The 19,280-nt window shown below is 36.2% G+C and overlaps 1 protein-coding gene across 4 annotated transcripts in view; it reads right to left on the bottom strand.

Annotated features, from left to right (window-relative positions):
• The window catches only part of DGKB (diacylglycerol kinase beta), a gene marked incomplete at its 5' end in the record, with an annotated part of 287,887 nt that overhangs the window by 62,843 nt on the left and 205,764 nt on the right, over nt 1-19,280 (bottom strand). For all 4 annotated transcript variants that reach the window (XM_081971452.1, XM_081971451.1, XM_081971454.1 and 1 more), the window contains one exon: nt 14,589-14,784. In XM_081971452.1, coding sequence (XP_081827578.1) covers nt 14,589-14,784 — 196 coding nt within the window. The remainder of the gene's footprint in view (nt 1-14,588; nt 14,785-19,280) is intronic.

The following is a 19,280-nucleotide window of genomic DNA, read 5'->3' as shown; positions in this document are numbered from 1 at the left end:
CCCTCCTGGAGAAAGTCAAGTAAGTGTGGCACAGAAGCCGAAATGTCTCTTACACCACTTTTTTAACACCAGTTCGAAAATGTGGCCCACGTGGCGTCATATATTCTATTAGTGGAAGGTCGTCTGGATGCCTGAATGGTTTTGATAACCTTGTCCGAAAGATTCTGATTCCTCAGGAGTTCCCCTTCAAGTGCCAGATGACTAGTTGTAGTCACTGGGGGTCCGGATGACAGATGGATCCCTGGCTGAGGGAGATTTGCTCCTGAGGAATTCTCCAAGGTTTTTGAATGGAGAGACTGACAAGGTCCGCATACCAGGACCTCCTGGGCCAGTGAGGCACTACAAGGATTACTTCGGCCCCTTCTGCTAGCAGTTTGGCCACTACTTGTGGGATGAGCGGAAGGGGGGGAAATGCATACAGAAGTCCTGAGGGCCATTTTCTCCTCAGCGCATCCGTCCCCTCCGCCAGTGGTGAGTGGTAACGAGAAAAGAAGTGGGGCAGATGTGTGTTGGTGTGGGTGGCAAAGAGGTCTACTTGCGGTTTGCCAAATCTCCTCACAATCTGACTGAAGAGGTCCGGATGCAGCCGCCACTCGGAATGGTCGATCGTCTGCCAACTCAGCCAATCTGCCTCCTGGATGCTGGTCCCCGATATGTGGTCCGCTCTTATGGACACCAGATGTCGTTCCGCCCATCTGCCCAGGGAGTCCGCCTCCCCCATAAGGCTCTTGGAGTGTGTGCCGCTTTGCCTCTTTATGTGGGCCTTCGTTGCTACATTGTCTGTTAGTAACAGTACATGATGGCCCACAATCTAGGACGCAAACTGACGTAGGGCGAGGCGGGCCGCCCTCAGCTCTAGCCAGTTTATGCTGTGGGCTGCCTCCCTCTGTGTCCACTTGCCCTGAGCGAGCTGACCCTGCCCCATCCCTGCAGGCTGGCATCGGTTGTCACAACCAGTCTTTTGGGTTCCTTGAAGAGGCACCCTTTTTGGACTGCCACTGTTTTCCACCAAGATAGGGGAGCGGATCACCCTAGGCAGTAACTTCACTCACCGCGGTGAGTTGCTGGCCCTTGCCTCTTGCATTGGCAGGAGGAACCACTGTAGTTCCCTGGCATGAAGACGTGCCCAGGGAACCACCTTCAGGCAAGATATCATGATACCTAGGAGTTGGGAAAGTTGTATGATTGGCACTGACCTGGACAGTTTGCATAGAAGTCTGTTTTGAAGATTTTTCAACCTCTCTGGGGACAAGAATACCTGGCAGGAGGTGGAGTCTATGATGGCGCCGAGATGTTGGATGCGAGTGGTCAGTTCTAGGTGGCTCTTCTCTCGGTTCACCGAGAAACCGTGGCATTGTAGGGCCCGTGTGATCACTTGAACGTCCCTTCGGGCCTGGGCATGGCTGGAGGAGTGAATGATGATGTTGTCTAGATAGCATTCTAGACGAATCGGACAGTTCCGGAGGTGGGCTGCCACCACTGCCAGTATCTTCGTGAAGGTCCTGGGGGCAGATGAGAGGCCGAAGGAGAGAGGCCTGTACTGGTAATGCCTCCCATCGTAGTGGAATCTCAGGAACCTTCTGTGAGCAGTGTGGATGGGCACGTGCAGGTAGGCCTCCCTCAGATCTATTGATATGAGCAGGTCTCCCTGTCTTGTGCATTCCAGGATGGAATGGAGGGGCTGCATCTTAAGTCATTTGTAGGCAGATGTTGATTTAAGCACTTTAGATCCAAGATGGCCCTCCACCCTCCTGAGTTCTTCGGAACCAGGAAAAGGATGGAGTAAAACCCCTGCTTTTCCTGATCCTTTGGAACGGGTTCTATGGTCCTTATGCTGAGCAGATGGAGGATCTCCTTCTGCATGAGGTCCCTCTTTTGGGGGTTCTTGGGAGTTGGGCAATGGATGGACTTCCGTTGGGGAAAGGATAGGAACTCCAACACTAGGCCCCTCCTGATCGTGTTGAGGACCCAGGTGTCTGAGGTGATCTTCCACCAGTCGGCAAATAACTGTAGCCGACCCCCTATGGAAGGGATCTTTTGATGGTGTCTTCCCTCTGCGGAACTGGCGGGAATTGGCACCGCCTCGAAAGGGCTTCTGAAAGGAATGCTGTTGTTGTTGCCTTCCCTTGACCTGTAAGAGTTTCTGTCCTGGCCCCTATCCCCTCCCTGTGGATAGGGCCTCTGGTAAGAAGTGGAGCTGGAAGCCTGGGTGGTCTCCTGCGCTCTAAAGGACTGCTTCCTAAAGGAACCTGATCCTTTGCGCTCATTTTTCCTTAGGGTGGCCGGGAGGATTTTTTGTTTGTCTTTCGTTTCGATAACAGACTTGTCCAGGGCCTCCCCAAAAAGCTGTCCCCCCTTGAAGGGGGCGGAAGCTAGCTTCCACTTGTCCTTCATGTCCGCCTGCCAGCGCTCCTCCCGGCCAGCAAAACTCAGCTGTTGGGGCAATTACGGACGGGAAGCCTCCCGCCACCCCTAGGGCTCGCCAGCAGCCACCAGACAAGTCGCTCACCCCCGCATGCTCTGCTTATGCTCAGCAGGTGATGGATGCCCTGGCGGACCTCTCAGCATGCGAGGAATCTCGATAGAAGGTGAAGGAAATCTTCAATAGGTGTGTCAGTTTAATTTTTGTCTTCAGCTAGTTATGGGGAGTCCAGTGTAACTGAACTAAGACTGAGGAGCTCCCCGGTTACAGTCCAAACGGGCGGACTGAGTTTTTAAAACTGAATTGCATGAGGCAAAGGGAGGCGTGGTCAATAAAAACTCACTCAGTCCTAAGGCAGTTAGACTGTGTTAACCCATGCTTGGATTCTCCAAGCAGCGCACAGGAGAATAGACAACCCTCTATCTCAGTTGTTTTAATTTGGATTTTTACATTAAGTAGTTGTTGGACTCAATGGTGTAAATTATCTATCTACCTCTATATTTTTATGATTCTGAGCCTACTATTTATAAGGTTATAATTAAATGTCTTAGAATTAAAAGTGAAGGTATTACTTTTTGTAAGTTCTCCAATAAATCATGCTACTCTATCCTTACTTGATGTAATATTTAATCTTTCACGCAACAGAAGCATTGGCCAGAAACACAGTTATTTATTTTAGAAAAAGGAGGCCGGCAGTTATTCAACCAAGTGTGGAGAAGTTACAATTTAGCCTTAGTTATAGAAGAAGCCATGCCTATCAACCCCTCACTAACTTTTATCAATAAAATAATTATAAAGCCTTTAAAGGCAAAAATGTCTATAGATTGGGGGGTATGCTATAGGCTTCAGCGTAGGAATCAAACTGGGGTGGGGGGATAATAACTTTTAGTGTGATTGGTATACAACCCATGAACTGTTTGGCCATCAGTTCAGAGATATTTCCTTACTTAAACAGAGAAACAGAATGACCACAGAAGGTAAAAATCAATGGCAGGACAACAACTGCCTGCCAGTTTCCCGGTTGATTTTCTTTATGAGGAGCTGGCAAAAAAAAAAAATCCTTCCTTCCTTTCCTTCCCTTCCTTCCTCCCTCCCTCACTCCTTCTTTCTTCATTACATCTTTTAATCTCCAACTCCCCTCCTTTGAAAAAGTGGGTCTACCATAATTAGGCTAGATGGCTGGAAAAAAATAGGAGAATATTTTACACAAGCAATCCAGCTTTATGTACTTTAGAAATGCCAGTTCTAAATAAAAATTTTCACAATTGGAGTTGAGTACAAACAACACAAACTGATTCACTAGCCATTATGATCTCACCAGACTCAAAAGAATTGCTCAATGTATATTTGTGTGTTTCTGTGTGTGCTGCTTGTACTACCATTATTATTATTTTGGGGGGTTAGGTATCCATCCTATAGATTATTTATAATTGTTAGACCACTTTGAACAGCCAAAATGTAATATGCTAAGATCAAACTATTGCTATGAAAATACACTAGACTACACATTTTTCAAAACTTTTGTTTCCTGAAAAACTTTTCATGATTATGATGTTCCCTTCAAAATGAACACAAATATAATTTTAAAAAGACTGTATCACATAGGAATATTGAGAAATACAAAATTAACTTTTAATTAGCATGTATGTTAAATTGCATAGTGTTTCTGAAACACTATGACAGGGCCAAAAGTATTTTGCTAGTGATTTTCATTTGTATTCAATGTCTGATGCATCTTGTTGCAGTGCTTGACATAGTCAGCCAGCATTGAGGGATTCCAGTTGTCCTGATTCTGTTTTTCCATTGTAGCAATGTCCTGGTGAAACCTTTCACCATGAATGCACCTACATTTTCAGAAAAGATGTCCAAATGTGAATGTAGAAAATGAATATTCAATGACATGTTGCACTTAATGGTTTTATATGCTTAAAAAAATTGTCACCCACTGAATATAGCATAGTACTCTGTAGTTGTGAGGAAAATTCTCAACAACATCCTTGAATGCTTTCTGGAATATCTTCTTTGGCCACACTAACAGATCATCAAACTACTTGTCATTGATGACATATCTGATCTGTGGATCAATAAAAATGCCTTCCCTAATCTAGGCATTCTTGGAGGTAGATGAAAACCTTTAGCTTGCTTTTTCATCGCTTTCACAAAAATGTTCATCAGTTCAAGTTTGGGATATGAAGCGGAAGCAAAAATATATTTATTGAGTAAATAAGTAGTTCAAGTGCTACTTTTTCTATTCTGAAACCAATTTCTTTCAGAATGGCATTTTTTTCAAATGTAATTCTACTCTCTTGAATACAATCCCTTTCACACATGTAACAAACAGTACTTAAATATCCAAACTGCATTCCAAATAGCAGAGCCACTATTTTTAGATCTCCATAGATATTCCCATTGTACTTAGTATACTGGATCTGCTTCAACACAGCTCCATGTTTCATTTTTTTTCTTTCATGTGTGCAGCATAGCCAACAGATACTGAGACATGTACAATATCATTGTGTAAAAACAGAAAATTTCTATAAAACAGTACATGATACATTAGAGTCAAAATAAATTCGTGATACACCCAAAAGCATTCAAGAAGCCAAATTGTTATTATTATATAATTATTTAGTTAAAAATGATCTTATGCATTTTAGAAATACTTAGACTGATAACATTTCAGAGCTTAGGTAGCAAGTGGATCTACTAAAGAGTTGGATAATACGGAAGCTTTTCTGCATTAGGGATCTTTCAAGATAGTGAGTAATTGTTTTTTTTTTTAAGCTTACATTAAAAGAATTGACTTTAGTGTGATATGATGTTTGAATTTGGATTTGGCTAAGATTCTGAGTTATATCTTGTAATTCCAAATAGATGGTTTCTCCTGCTGACCTTTATATGAGGAGGCAGCAAAATCTGTCATCGCTATTCAATTTGTTTAACTGCAGACACATGCTCTCAAGAGAGTCTAGCACTATATTACCCATTTAACCCTGCCCTGGACACCTGGATGGTTTTCTGAAATGTATGTGAGAAATAGCCTCATGTTCTTCTTTGAATGCAATAAAACACAGAAACTGTGATTTTTACTTACCACTATAAAGATAACTTATTTAGTATAATTAGAAATCAGTATAGTACATTACTACACTATTCTATAGCATAATACATTTCAGTTAATTATGATAATAAAGGTATGTTTTAAATCAAGTTTTAATAGCATTACATATAATTAATAGTTTCCCTGCTTTTAAGAATAACCAGATTTACCAAATATGTTAAATATGTTTAATTAAAATTGACATTTTAATGTGTATAATCTTCAAATTATATGCATCTAATGAAAGAAAACCTTTAATATCACTATGGAACACAAAAGTGTCCCTATATCTCCAATTTTGTACAATTTACAAAATAGAGTTTTCTTTGTTATTGTTTTTTGTGTCCTGAAGGCTGCCGTTGATGGCAGAAGTTAATATTTGTATTAAGTTAGCTGCTTGTAATAGTCAAAACCTCTTCATGCTTTATTATCTTTTAGACTTGTGGATCCCAATGAAGCTTTTGGGAGTGCATATTATGGTCCATGAAGGTCATAGAAAAGAGTATTCACTGAGAAGAAAATGGCAACATAATCCAGTGTTCTGACAAGAAAACCAAATAGATTCTCACCAATGGTGGTTTTACGTTTTGTTACCACTGGTTTGTGGGTGCACAAGTCTCTTCTGTGCATGCATCTGGCCTTCTCTGCATGTGCTTTGGTCGTGTGTGCACCTTCCGCGCATGCACCCACCTTAAAAATGTGCCTAAATAGAATGGCATAGAGCTGGGGCAGGTGGGTAGGTGGGTGAGCCCACCCACAATTTCCACTACTGGTTCAGGTGAACCAGTCCAAGCCGGCTGAATACCACTTCTGATTCTCATCAATTGCTCAATAATACTGGAAAATGAACCCATCCATGTCAGAAATATGCGGCTGGGAAAAACATACTTCTACCCCTACCAAATCATAATATTCTACATAACTGATAAAAGATTGAAATAATAATAAACATATTTACTAACTTCATAAATTAATTTTACATTTATAGCTATAATTATAAATGCATTAACATTATAAATAACCATCATTAATTATAAAATACTATCATTAATTAAAATGATTAATTTGGGGGCAAATATTTTTTTTTTCAATTTATGTAGCCTACAAGTTTTACTTGTCATTTGTTATTATTGCTATCTGCTATGAAAAACAACTAATCCAGGAAATAGTTAAAATCCTGGACAAATTTTAGGGAAGTCATATTTCTTTTTTTTTTAAAGAAACCAGTTCTAGGACTGTTTAATAAAACTGACTTACTATTAATCATTACTATGTTTCTTAATTATGTTAATGTCTTTTAAGAGCAAGCATGGTTATGGTTATTTTTGCTTTCAAGAGATTCTATTGATTTCTTATTGGTTTTATTGTTTTGTTGTACTGTTGTAATGTTATCCGGTGAGCTTCACAATGAAAAATGAAATAAACAAGATCAAATCAATAAATCTGAATGATGAATAGCCCAAATAATGTTTTTAATTTATAAAAGAAATGAATGAGCACCATCTCATAAGAAATCTCTCCTGTTTAGTTACATTTCCCATTAAAATTTTTTGATGAGCCAACTTTTTTTGCAAGAACAATAATTGACATTTTCTGAATCAAATATTTACCAGGGAATTTTGGATCACCCCTTGACCCATTTGCTTTGCTTCCATCTTTTTTACATGATGACCTTTAAAAAAATAAAATGTGTAGCTTGTAAACTACTCTATTGTTTATATAACTGTACTATAAACAAGCTGCATTTGAAAGCACAAATTAATGACATCGTGAGTTGCTGCCAGCTGGGGTGAAAATAAATTGTGAGCAAAATATAGGGAGACAGGTAATGGGCACTAGCTTTGCTGCACAACACTTTTCAAACACTGTTGACTGTGTGCCAGTATACTGTATATGGCAATAACTGTCAACAGGATTTACGGTACTTTCACATTTACACAGTGAGACTGAAAGGGTGAAAGAGTTCCATAGTTTTATTTGAAGGTGAGTACCAACTGTTTCCGTACCAATTATTTCCAACTAACTAGGTCACAAGCATAATGCCTATAGTTCAATGTCTGTTGTTAAAGCACTTGAGAGAGAGTGGAATCTTGTTTATTGCCAATCCTTGAAGCATCCTTTTACAATCTTTATAGGGATGCTGATTGAGGTAGGTTCGCTTAACATAATTCTAACAAGGATAACATTCTGTCTGTTTTGAATCCTATGAATGATGGCTATTATAAATGAATCTAGAAGCAGAGCATTGATTAAAGACATCAATTTCATCATTAGATTATCATCGCGGCTTAGAGTGGACAACATATTCAAAGCAAGACTTTTAAAGGTTTATCATAGAATTTTGAAGAATCATCTGGACTCCATAGAAATAAGGTCTACATTTCCAAGCAAATTTTGCTCCATGCTAGTAGTAACCAGTAAGAGTACCTCATGACAATTAAACATAAAATAACAGTGCACAAGGGAAGATAGTATTCACAAGAAAAAATAACTCTGTTACAGATCTGCACAAAATTATAAATGTAGATCTCCATATAATTATCATTTAATGGTACTGCATATCTAGTATGGAGAAAGAATAGGTCAAAGGGGGAAATTATTTGCTTTCTGCCTGGAGTGAGAGGTGGGGAGGGAGGGAGAAGGAGAGGGAGGAGAGATGGAGGGAGAAAGAGAGGGGGGGTCTAGTGCTTAAGGCACCAAGCTAGAAAGCTAGAGACTGTGAGTTCTAGTCCTGCCTTTGCCATGAAAGTCTGCTGGGTGAACTAAGGGCAATCACTTTCTTTCAGCCTAACTCACCTCAAAGGATTGTTGTTGTGGGGAAAATAGAAAGAGGAAAGTATTTTGGGTATATTTGCCACTTTTGAGTTATTTATAAAAATAATAAAGGTGGGAAATGAATGAATGAATGAATGAATGAATATACCACTTGTACTGATTTCCAATGGTGACACTGATTGTTACATTTTGTATAGTATGGAAATAATACATAAGTTGCATCTTTTATCTATTAAATTAAAACTGAACTATTGTCTCTGAACTACTGCTATTACTGAGTTATTAGTTAAGTTCCTGCTATGATTTAACCATTAGATTAAAACATCAAAACATTTTCACTACAATCTATATACTCATTTAAAAGTTGCTGTTGTTCGGTAGCATGATATTAAACTTTATGGAAGCAGTTTTTCACATTTCACCTTAACAGGTACATTTTTATTGTAGATCTTGCAAAATCTCTTCCATGGCTCATTTAAAATAGCTTTAGTTTTACTTTCTATGTGTTAATTCATGAAGTGTACACTTGACCCTAATAAAGTTCTGTGCTGAGCTGAGCTGTAGAAAAGCTCGTCTTTTCAAAATCTCTCATTTTTTCCTTTTTTTTTTTAAGAGCAGCAATGTTAGCTCTAGTGTTAAGTTCATAGCAGAGCAGCTAAAAAGCTTTCACTTAGCATACTGGCACATGGGAAAAGCAGGAAATAAATGGATTCCACTAAAACAAAAGATAATAGGAGTTTTCAAAAGAAATGGTGACATGGTGACCATAGAATTTAAAAGTGCTGAATTCAGTAACTAGGTATTTTTAATAGCACATGTATCACATCTCTCTTGGTCTAGGACCAGGTGTTTGATTTCTATAAAGACATGAATGTCTTTTAAATATATATGCCATCATTATATGAAACTGACAGAATCATCCAGTTAATGGCAGGTTTTGATCATGTGAGCTGCTGGATAATTGACAAAAAATATTTCTAGATAATTGAAAAAGAAAGATCCTATTTAGTTAGCATGAACAGCATGAAAAATGGCTTTGTTATACCGTGGTCAAAAAAAGAGTAAAGATATAAAATGCTGGAACTTATATTTGCTTGAATACTAAGAATTCACCAAGTTTATGTATCCATTGTTTATTAAAAAGTATTTCTTGAAGTGTTAAAAGACTGGGTAATTTCCTCTGTTTTGTTGTTAACATTGTTACATCTTTTGTTGTTGTTAAAATTATACTTGTTTATTTGTAAAATTTATTGGCTGCTCATCTTACCACAATTGTTAAAACTCTTATAAATAATAACCTGTAAATATCAAATCCTACAAAGCAGAAAAGTAACGTATAAATAAATTAATATATGCAGTAAGATATTTCTTACTGTACCTTTATAATGCTAAGTTTTAGCAGGTGGGATGTTAAGTTTTAATTGGCTGAATTTGTAGATCAATCAAACAGAACTTCTTAACTTCAGAACTCAGGTTTAATCAGTATCTTTATTTAAAGTAATTTTGGCTCTCTAATGGGAATAACATTTATTACTGAAGATAGCTCTTTTTCCTTGAAAAGTATGACTACTTCAGAATAACATACTGAGGTTTTATTTTTTCAAAGTGACCATATTTTTAAACTGCTGACTACAATTATTTACAATTATTGTTAGCTCCAACTATAATATCTAATGGAATTTCTTAATATCCCATTTAGCTTCTGATTTCTCTGTACACATAGTCACAGACTTTTTATTCTCTTTGTTATTTCTTGAATTCACAAAAACATTAAAGATGTAGTGATAATTTCTAATAATTTCCAGCCATATGTAATAATATGATATTATTAAAATGTATGTGTTGGTATATGTATGAATTTGTTTCAAAAGGGATGCCAAATATTCAAAAATATAGAGCAAATATTCTAGAATAGACAAATTTTTAGAGAACAGATGTAAGGAAATCTGGCTAACCTACAAACATCCTTATTGGCTTAATATGAAATTTATATGCAGGACTTCAAGAGTCAGCAACAAGAATAACTCTCAGGTCTGTATAGACAGTATCTATACAGTCGGTTCACAGTATCCTTGTTTTTTTAATGCTGGGAACCTCTTAGTTATGAGCCCTCTTACATACTCCCCAAACTGTTGGGATCATTAGAGTATTTCAGTATGTTTGTATGCAAGGATCTCAAGTTCAGTTACTTCCTCTTTTTAACTAACATGCAATATATGGCTCTTAATCAAAAAAGATTAACATTCAAATGATTTTAATATAAGTGAAATTCATCTATCATCCAAGTAAGCATGGTCAATTTTAGCCAATTCTTCATTAAAGTTCTTTGATGTATGCATATCCATGTAAATTAACTGAAAGTGAAATTAAGAGGGACATTCACCTCTTAATAGCAAAATCATTATAATTCATTAAAGGATTTTCCATAGTCTATTTAAAAAATTTTGTTTGCCTATAAGGAATACTTATTACTTTCTATTAATTCCGATATAAGGATTCATCTTCACTTTATTTCCCCAATACGTCTTCACCCAGTCACATGAGGCAGAAGAACATTTATTTGCCTGTTTTCATTCTTGTTACACATCCTAATAATACATACATAATATTTCCCCACATGACTGGGGGAGGGGCACAAGGCGAACATTATAATATCTATGACAGTCCATTCAAAAAGCATTTAAATAGCTGTGTTCTACTATCACTGCCTCATTCCCAAATCCAGGAGCAACTAGAAGCAAATAAAAATAATGTTATCTATACAGATAATATTGCCGATATAATGTAATAGTGCTTAACATTCTATCACATTTCAGCTTGTCCAATATACATAGCCTAGGAAGAAAATAAAAGCCTATGATTACTTTAGCTTCTCTTTTATGAGAAGCCCAGTAGCTCATCTGCTTGAAAGAAAGTTACAAGTTCAGTCATTATTTTTTCCAAGTAAGCTGGAAAATTCAAGATCGACACCCTGTTAAAACACTGTATGTCATGGCTGATAAACAATTTAAGATGACCAAAACTAAAAGTTTTCTCCTATGGACATAAAACCCAGGACAAAAGACAGTGTAGAGGCTAAAAATCTTGCTGCTCCAGTAAAGTAGGTGATCTTATTTAATTGAGATTATTCCAATGAAGAATAGAAATGTTACTCATTCTGCAGAAAACACATACTATACATGTAAACACAGACAGACACACACACTGCATTCCATCAGTCTTAGAATCTAACTCAATACTGAAAAATAACACAAAACCTATCCATATTTTTTTCAATATCAATTAAGCAAATCTGTAGCACTTGCATTTGGAATCATGGTAAAGAAAAGGTTTTCTGACGTGTTATAAACATTTTGAACACTTTTTAATTCAGTTCTATATTTTACATGTAGGATTTTTAATGAAAGTGAGACTAGCTGTTAGCAATCTTTTTAAAAAGTGCATAATAAAAATCTTATGTTGCTAACTGAATTTGTTTTGGCATGCAGTGAATCCAATGCACCTGCAGAGAGAATGTTCTCAATAATGGATGACATCTGGTTGAAGACAACAGTAGAATGTCAGTAGTTCTACTAAAAGGGTATGGCAGTGGTTAGAGCCAATCTAACTGGCAACTGCTCTGAGGTCTCTGAATAAGTGTTTGGCAGCATACTGCTTCTTTAGAAAACAAATTCTTACCAACTCTAAGCTCACAAAGATAACACTGCTTTAGGTCCTTATTCTAGAAATTCAGGTTAAAGCATTGAGACAGTAAAGCTGATCTTATGGATAATTTAATTTGCAGGTATATGTGCCAAGAACATAATAGTGATATGTTTACATTACTAGCTTTAGACCTTACTATGCATAATATGAAAACGACAGGACGTCTTCTAAGTGCAGCTAACATTTTAAAAACAGAGAGAAGAAGGTGAGAAAAACATACAGAAGACATGAAAATGGCGTTCCTTTTAAAAGCTGCTACTTACCTATAGCAACTATTTCAGTTTGCAATATAATAAGGTCAGCCATGGAAGGACAGTGAATGTCAGATAATACCATTTTCTATAGCTTGCAATTTAAAGAAATGCAAAATAAATAAAAAAGTGAAAGGAGGGAGTTACAGTTTTATTTGCGGTACTTATTACTTTTCAACTGTTGTTCTATTTTAACCTAATGTTTCAAATAGATAAGAATTGTTTTTATATTCTTATATTTGAATGTGTTATATATTTTCTAGTGAAGAATATGAAGAAAATAAAGATAACAGAATTATTTATGTCCATCTGAGAATATGTATTTAATTAGTACTCAAAACTGGAATAAATATAGACAATCATAGAAAAACAAATAGAATTAAGCATATTCTAACTCACTGCCATCCTATATGCTTTCTGGATAGATGGCAAAAAATGGTGTGTATATGATCAGGTGAAAGGCTGAATATTTTCAAAATAATAATTGATTAAATAATAACCAATATAAAACCATGTTCCCTCTGTTCTCCTTCCTTAAATACAAGTACCTGACATTATATGATAACACTGAGGAAGATTTTTTTTCTATAACTTTCTTAATGATGTAGATAATCTTAATGATTTTCATAGAAGAGTTTAGGTTAGGCTTCTCCTGCTTTTCTCCCCCTGCAGTACTTTGTTTCTAGGCCTTGTCATAAGAAAAGCAGTCAGATAGTTTGCAGAGCCAAAGAGTGGATATTGAGAAAAATTCCTTCTATGTCATCTCCTTAGTTTTACTCATGGAAAACAATATCAATTACATTTTGTTTTCTATCCAAGACTGGGGAAATACTATAACTTCTGACCTGAAGTGTACCACTTCTGAAGTTGATGAAGTTTTAATCACTCAATTTCCCTCTATATAGCCTTGAACAAAAAGTTCAGTTTTGCATTGTGTTGCTTGCTTTGGTTTCATGCTTCTGTTATATGTTACTTTCATGGTCTCGGCCCAAATTTTTCCCTCACCATCTTTGTCTGATCTACTTATCATAAATATGCTTTTATCTTTGGGGAACAAGAAGAGCAACATATTCAATGTCTTCACCCAGAATTGACATAATTTCCATTGGACATGCTGGATTTCTGTCTCCTCTTATTATTTGCTCAGGTCTGTGTCTTTATCTATAAATGTACACCAGGCTCCTACACTTAGTTAAATGCCTATTCTGTAATCTACTTCTTTATTCTATAGCATCATTTGTCTGGGATCTCCTGCAAATTGGTTTCCATGACTCAATCCTTCTATTTGCCTATACAGACCATCTTAATCCTTACCATATCTGCAGTGGTGCTAGGACAGACTGCCCATCCAACAGTAAAATAAATTTTTGCATGACATGTTAATCTTAGTCAAAATGCTTTTGCACTTCCTTTACAGTAACAAGACTGTTTGCTAACATTGTACTGCTGACATTTCAATTCCTGTAACTGTTAGTTAGAATGCCTGGGAACTTTCTTTCATATTGCTACAACTCTGTTAATCAATGCCAGACTTTTCGTTTTACAAAGTCCCCTGCATAGATAGGTCACGAAAAAGACTTAAATAGTTGTTTATAAAGCAAAACATCTATTTAGCTGGCAAAGCTACATTAGGATTAAAAGAAAAGCTGGATAACAAGGCTAAGCTTCTACTGACATTTTGGCATTGATGGAAATAACTTGTTTGCAAATTAATTCCAAGGCCTATTAAGATAATTAAAATATTAAGAGGAATAGAAACTTGCATGCAAAAAACCTTTATACAAACTAGCAATTCTGGAGACTTTGTCCAAGCTAGTGAATATTGTCTCACTCAGGAAATAAAAGCAACTGATAAGATATTTATTGAATTATTCAGAGATTAACAAACAATTGCATGCATGCATATATGTATTGTGTTTGTGTGTGTGTGTGTGTGTGTGTGTGATTTTCAAGACAATGTGTAGAATAAACCTTGTCATTTGCAAATGCAGCAAATCCTCTCATAGTACAAATTGTACACACATTTCTAGTAAAATGTATTTTTATATCAGCCAAGAAAGTATATTTAATTTGGAAATAAAAATCATTTTTGGAAACTGTCAAGAAGTCACAAAATCTGAGCCCAGACAGGAAGCATACTGTTTAAAAAGCTGATAGACATAAACTTTTCACCTGCCCTAGTTAGAGCTTTTCTATAAATCCCCTCCATCAGAAAATCCCTCATATGTTAAACAATCTTCTGTTATTTTTAATGCTTGATCTATTATTTTCTGTTATTTTAAAATCTGAAAGTTTGAACTCAGAATCAACTATTCATTTAAAATTGGAAACTCACCTTGGCATGCAAACTTCAATTCCTTAGCATCTGTAACAGTGATCCTTTTATCTGGCCTATTTTTTTCAAATCGGCGATGGCTTCGCCTTTTTTTGGTCTCACCCCAAAGATTTGATCCTCCATGCATGCTTGGAATGTTCAAAATAGCAATTCCTTCCAGAGAAATATTATTCAGATCTATCTGAATTCCATCACACTGCCAAAGAAAAAGAGACAGAGATGATCAAGATAAGATAAAATAAAAAAGAGGAAGAAATCAATTAGGGATTAGAGGATATCAGCATCTTTGTTATTTAAATTACATTACTAAACATATATTTCCTGTATTAATTTTCTATATCAGATTATTTGGCAAACTAGCCGAGCTTCCAGAATCCTGGAGTTAATACTGGATAGGGAGGCTCTCTGCTTGGTCACTCATGACCTGGCCATCTCCAGTTTGGACTTTTGCAATTCTCTCTTCATGGGATTGCAGAAACTTCATCTGGTACAAAATGCAGCTGCCTGGGCATCTTGGGCATATTTCCAGTCCAATTCAAGTTTTTGGTTGTAACCTTTACAGCTCTAAATGGCAGGCAGCCAGATTACTTTCCTTTTAATGGACCTGTCCCAGCAGCTCAGTAGCTCATGGTTAGGACATTGGATTGGATATTAAAAAAGCCATGTTTGAAGCCTGAATGCTGCTGCATGGTGGGATGAGTTCCTATCATTTGCTCCAGTTCCTTGACAGGGTCATGAAAGGAGCCACCATGGTATCCTTTGGGCAGCAGATGTCACCGGCTAACCCTTTCAGCCGGAAAGTACCTAAAACAGTACTTTTGTGGTCACAGTTATTTTAATTTCCTACACTACCTTTCTGCAATTTAGTGAGTTTAATATGTCAGACCTTAATTCCAACCAGCTATGGGAAGGCTGCTTTCCATTGTACTTATTTCTTTTCTACTTGTTTTGGGTAACATTGATCTAGGATACCATTTATTCATTATTCATTCATTCATTCATTCATTCATCCCCTTTATATAGCTAATTATCTCATGTATTGTATGTGACTTTGGGTGATGTAAAATAATAATAAAAATAGACATTAATATATTATTATGATTTTTATCCAGGTACATAAATATTCATATAATATATATGAAGTGCAGGAACAAAATATAAACTTATTGCATACAATAGGTGAACCTGGAATAGTCTTTTAGTAAGCATTAACAGCTGGCACTCAGAATATTAATATCTTGGAGGTAATACAGACTAGTTGGGTGCTTTCCAGATGCTGCTTGACTTTATCTCCTACAGCAGGAAAAATAATTCCGAGAGGCTGGATTCTTTTCAGTACTGATAAGAAACGCTGATCATAATGTTATTAGTCTTGCCAATTAGAGATGATAGGACTGTTATCCCACAGTCTCTGTAAGACTACAAGTTTCTTTAACATTTAATAATTCTACTATTTCAACATTATAATAACAGCTAATCATTTTAACCTACTTTTAATAATCAAAGTTTAAATCTGCACAAAAAGTTCCAATCTAAATAGAGTATTTACCATTTATTCCTAACACCCGCAGTAACAGAAGCAGGAACTACATGGTGCTGTACTGATAACAAAGTGTGTGAAGTTTTTTTAGTGGAGGCACATGTGTGTATGTGTATATGCTTAGTAACAGTTTTTTTTTTATTAGAATCAAACTTTTACATGTCATATAGGTGTTAAGTATTAAGAGGATTTATTTTTACTAAAAATTCTACTCATGTGTATACTCACTTACTGCTATACATTCTTGATAAACAGATATTAATTTCATAATTAAAAGTAATCTTGTGTAAATACCCTGCAGGCCTCAATGAATCAAACACATACTGTGTGTCAGGCCTCCCACTGTCTTCAAGTGGAATGTACTGGCTGGATAATTAGAGAGTACATATTTTTTAACCTTATTTGCATGCATATTATATCTTTTGCACACTGACAAGCAGCAGTAACAACAAAAGTCAGATTACCACAGGGAATTCCCACAAAGAAGTCTTCATTCCTTATAATTTGCAGCCTAAATTAAAATAATTTGATCTTTGACAAGGATGAAATGTCAAGCCGAAGGGGGTCCTCTACAAGCCACAGCCTGTGGCTTCAGAAATCTGCCTAATTTATGTCAGTCACTTCTTAATACATATTTAAGTATTACACGAAAAAGATGATAAATATGCAATCTGACACCTTTGGTATTTCCCTGCTGTTAATTTATAAAGGTCTTGTGCCCCCCCTCCATCTGACTAAAATTATTTAAATAAAGGGAGAATTGTGATATAAGAAGGTGCAGGGAGCATTTTCACTCAATATCGAACACAGCAGGCAGTACACTAAGACAATTATTTCACTAGGCCTCAGAATCATGCTGTGATGAGTTACTTTCAGAATTAGTAAAGAAGAATTTCTCAATCACATATTGTCCATACTTTTTGTAAGGAAAACCTGCAGGATGACACTGAAGTGAAGTAAGTTTTGAGTTTTGTCACATAATAAACATTAGATTATTTAAGGAGCAATTCAACAAAAGAAGCCCTTGTTCATAAGCTGCTTCCTTATAATTTGCCTTTAACATGTGCAATATCATTTTTGTAATTTTTTTTTCAAAACAGCACTTAGTTCTCAAATTCATCTGATTTTTAAAAATGGAGCTTTACACGATTCTGGTAGGGAAAAATGAATAAGTCTTCCAAATTAAAGTGCATCACTCTTTATGGCAATTTGTTTAAAATTAGGTTTGAATTTGCCCTGATTCTTGAGAAAGTTACATATTAAGTTAAGCTTCAGTTCTATTTTATTGAATCTTTGAAATAATGTTCCAGATATATTTATGTTAACTTCTTCCTTGTCAGTTCCCCCCAAAAAGGTGATAACGAAAATGGTAAAGAAATACAAATTTTATTCTATTTCTGTCAGAGAAACTACAAGCTCTGGCAACTCAGGTTAGTTCTCCATGGAATATCTTTGTATTTCTCCACTGCTTTCAGATAACTTCTTGAATGTGTATTTTTTTTCTCAAAAAGTCCCATAATTTGAAATAATTTTAAATTACTTAAATTTAGCCATTTTAGAAAATTCAAAAAATAGCTCTCCTTATTAATCCCAACTCTAACAGAAATTGCCTCTCATTCCTGGACTTCATTTCTTAATACATGATATATAAGATATGCATTATATAGTACCTCTGTAGTTTCAATCCTAAATAATCAATGAGTTATGATACAGTACAGTAAATTACTTGGGTTGATATGGAGTTTGCTGCCATTAGGAATGAGTTTTATTAAAACCTAAGTGTCAGCTTTTTGTTCAATATGAACGTGTGTGTATACACATACCTACTTATTGCTATAAATATGTAATGAGAATGAATTTTCAACACAATTTTAGTGACAGTGCTGGCCCAGTACTAGAAATGAGGTTAGTTCCTACTTTAGCTAACTTTTGAAAAAGTATTTTAAATGATGTTGGGATTTTGATTTATTTTATGTTTTAGGGATTTTTCATTTTATTTCTATTGCTTACTGTGGATGTTTTAATGATTATTGTATTTTTATAAATATTCAAGTGCAATGTGTCCCCTTCAGTAGTAGTGTCTATTTAATTCTTTATTTGTTTTTTGTTCATTTATTGGATTTCATATTACATTGTTAGTCTCTACTCAGCCCTCCATTGCATTGTGTCTTAACACTGACTTATGGCCTCCACAGAAAAGGGTAACATTAACATAGGTTTTTTAAATTTTCTAACAGTGAGCTATCATAAAATATAACATTTTAATTACATAATAAAATGCATACTAAACAATCCCCCCCCCCAAAAGGCAGGAAATCAACTTTACTATCTTTAAAATTCCTAGATGGAAATTTTGGGACATTTACAATTAAAGTTTCTAGAGGTTATTGGGTGAAGAATATTTTAAATAAGTAACCGCATTTTTCGGAGTATAAGACGCACAGGAGTATAAGATGCACCAAGTTTTGAAGAGGCAAATTTTTTAAAAAATAGATAGGTACATAGAGAGAGAGAGAGAGAGAGGGAGAGAAAGAGAGAAATACAGTAGGTAGGTAGGGAGAGAGAGAGAGAGGGTAGGTAGGTAGGTAGGTAGGTAGGTAGGTAGGTAGGTAGATGTAGATAGAGAGAAAGAGAGAGAAATACAGAAATGCAATAGGTAGGAAGAGAGAGAGAGCGTGTAGGTAGGTAGAGGGATAGAGAGAGAGGGAGAGAAATACAGTAGATAGGTAGGGGGAAAGAGAGAGAGTAGGTAGGTACGTAGGTAGATAGAGGGAGGGAGAAATACAGTAGAAAGGTAGGGGGAGAGAGAGTGTGTAGGTAGGTAGGTACGTAGATAGAGGGAGAGAGAGAGAGAGAGAGAGAGAGAAGTACAGTAGGTTGATAGGGAGAGAGAGTAGATAGATAGGTAGATGTTTCCAAGTATATTTATCCATGTGCTGGAAAAGGAAATCGCTGGCAATCTGCAGTACCTAAGACTTTGTTTCTGCTGGAACAGCACTTGATCAATGTAATTCTCATCAATCAGTTAAAGAGCTTTCCAAAAGGAAAAAAAAAGTTTTTGCACTCTGCAAACCTCCCAAAAACGGCTCGTTTTTCGCGAAAACGGGCCTATTTTCTTCTCCCAAAAAGGCATGAATAGCCTTGGGGGGGGG

This window comes from Natrix helvetica (genome assembly GCF_964273705.1).
Source record: "Natrix helvetica genome assembly, chromosome: Z".
Lineage (NCBI taxonomy): Eukaryota > Metazoa > Chordata > Lepidosauria > Squamata > Natricidae > Natrix > Natrix helvetica.
Note: the sequence above shows the minus strand (reverse complement) of the source record. Positions and strands in the feature narration are given on the sequence as shown.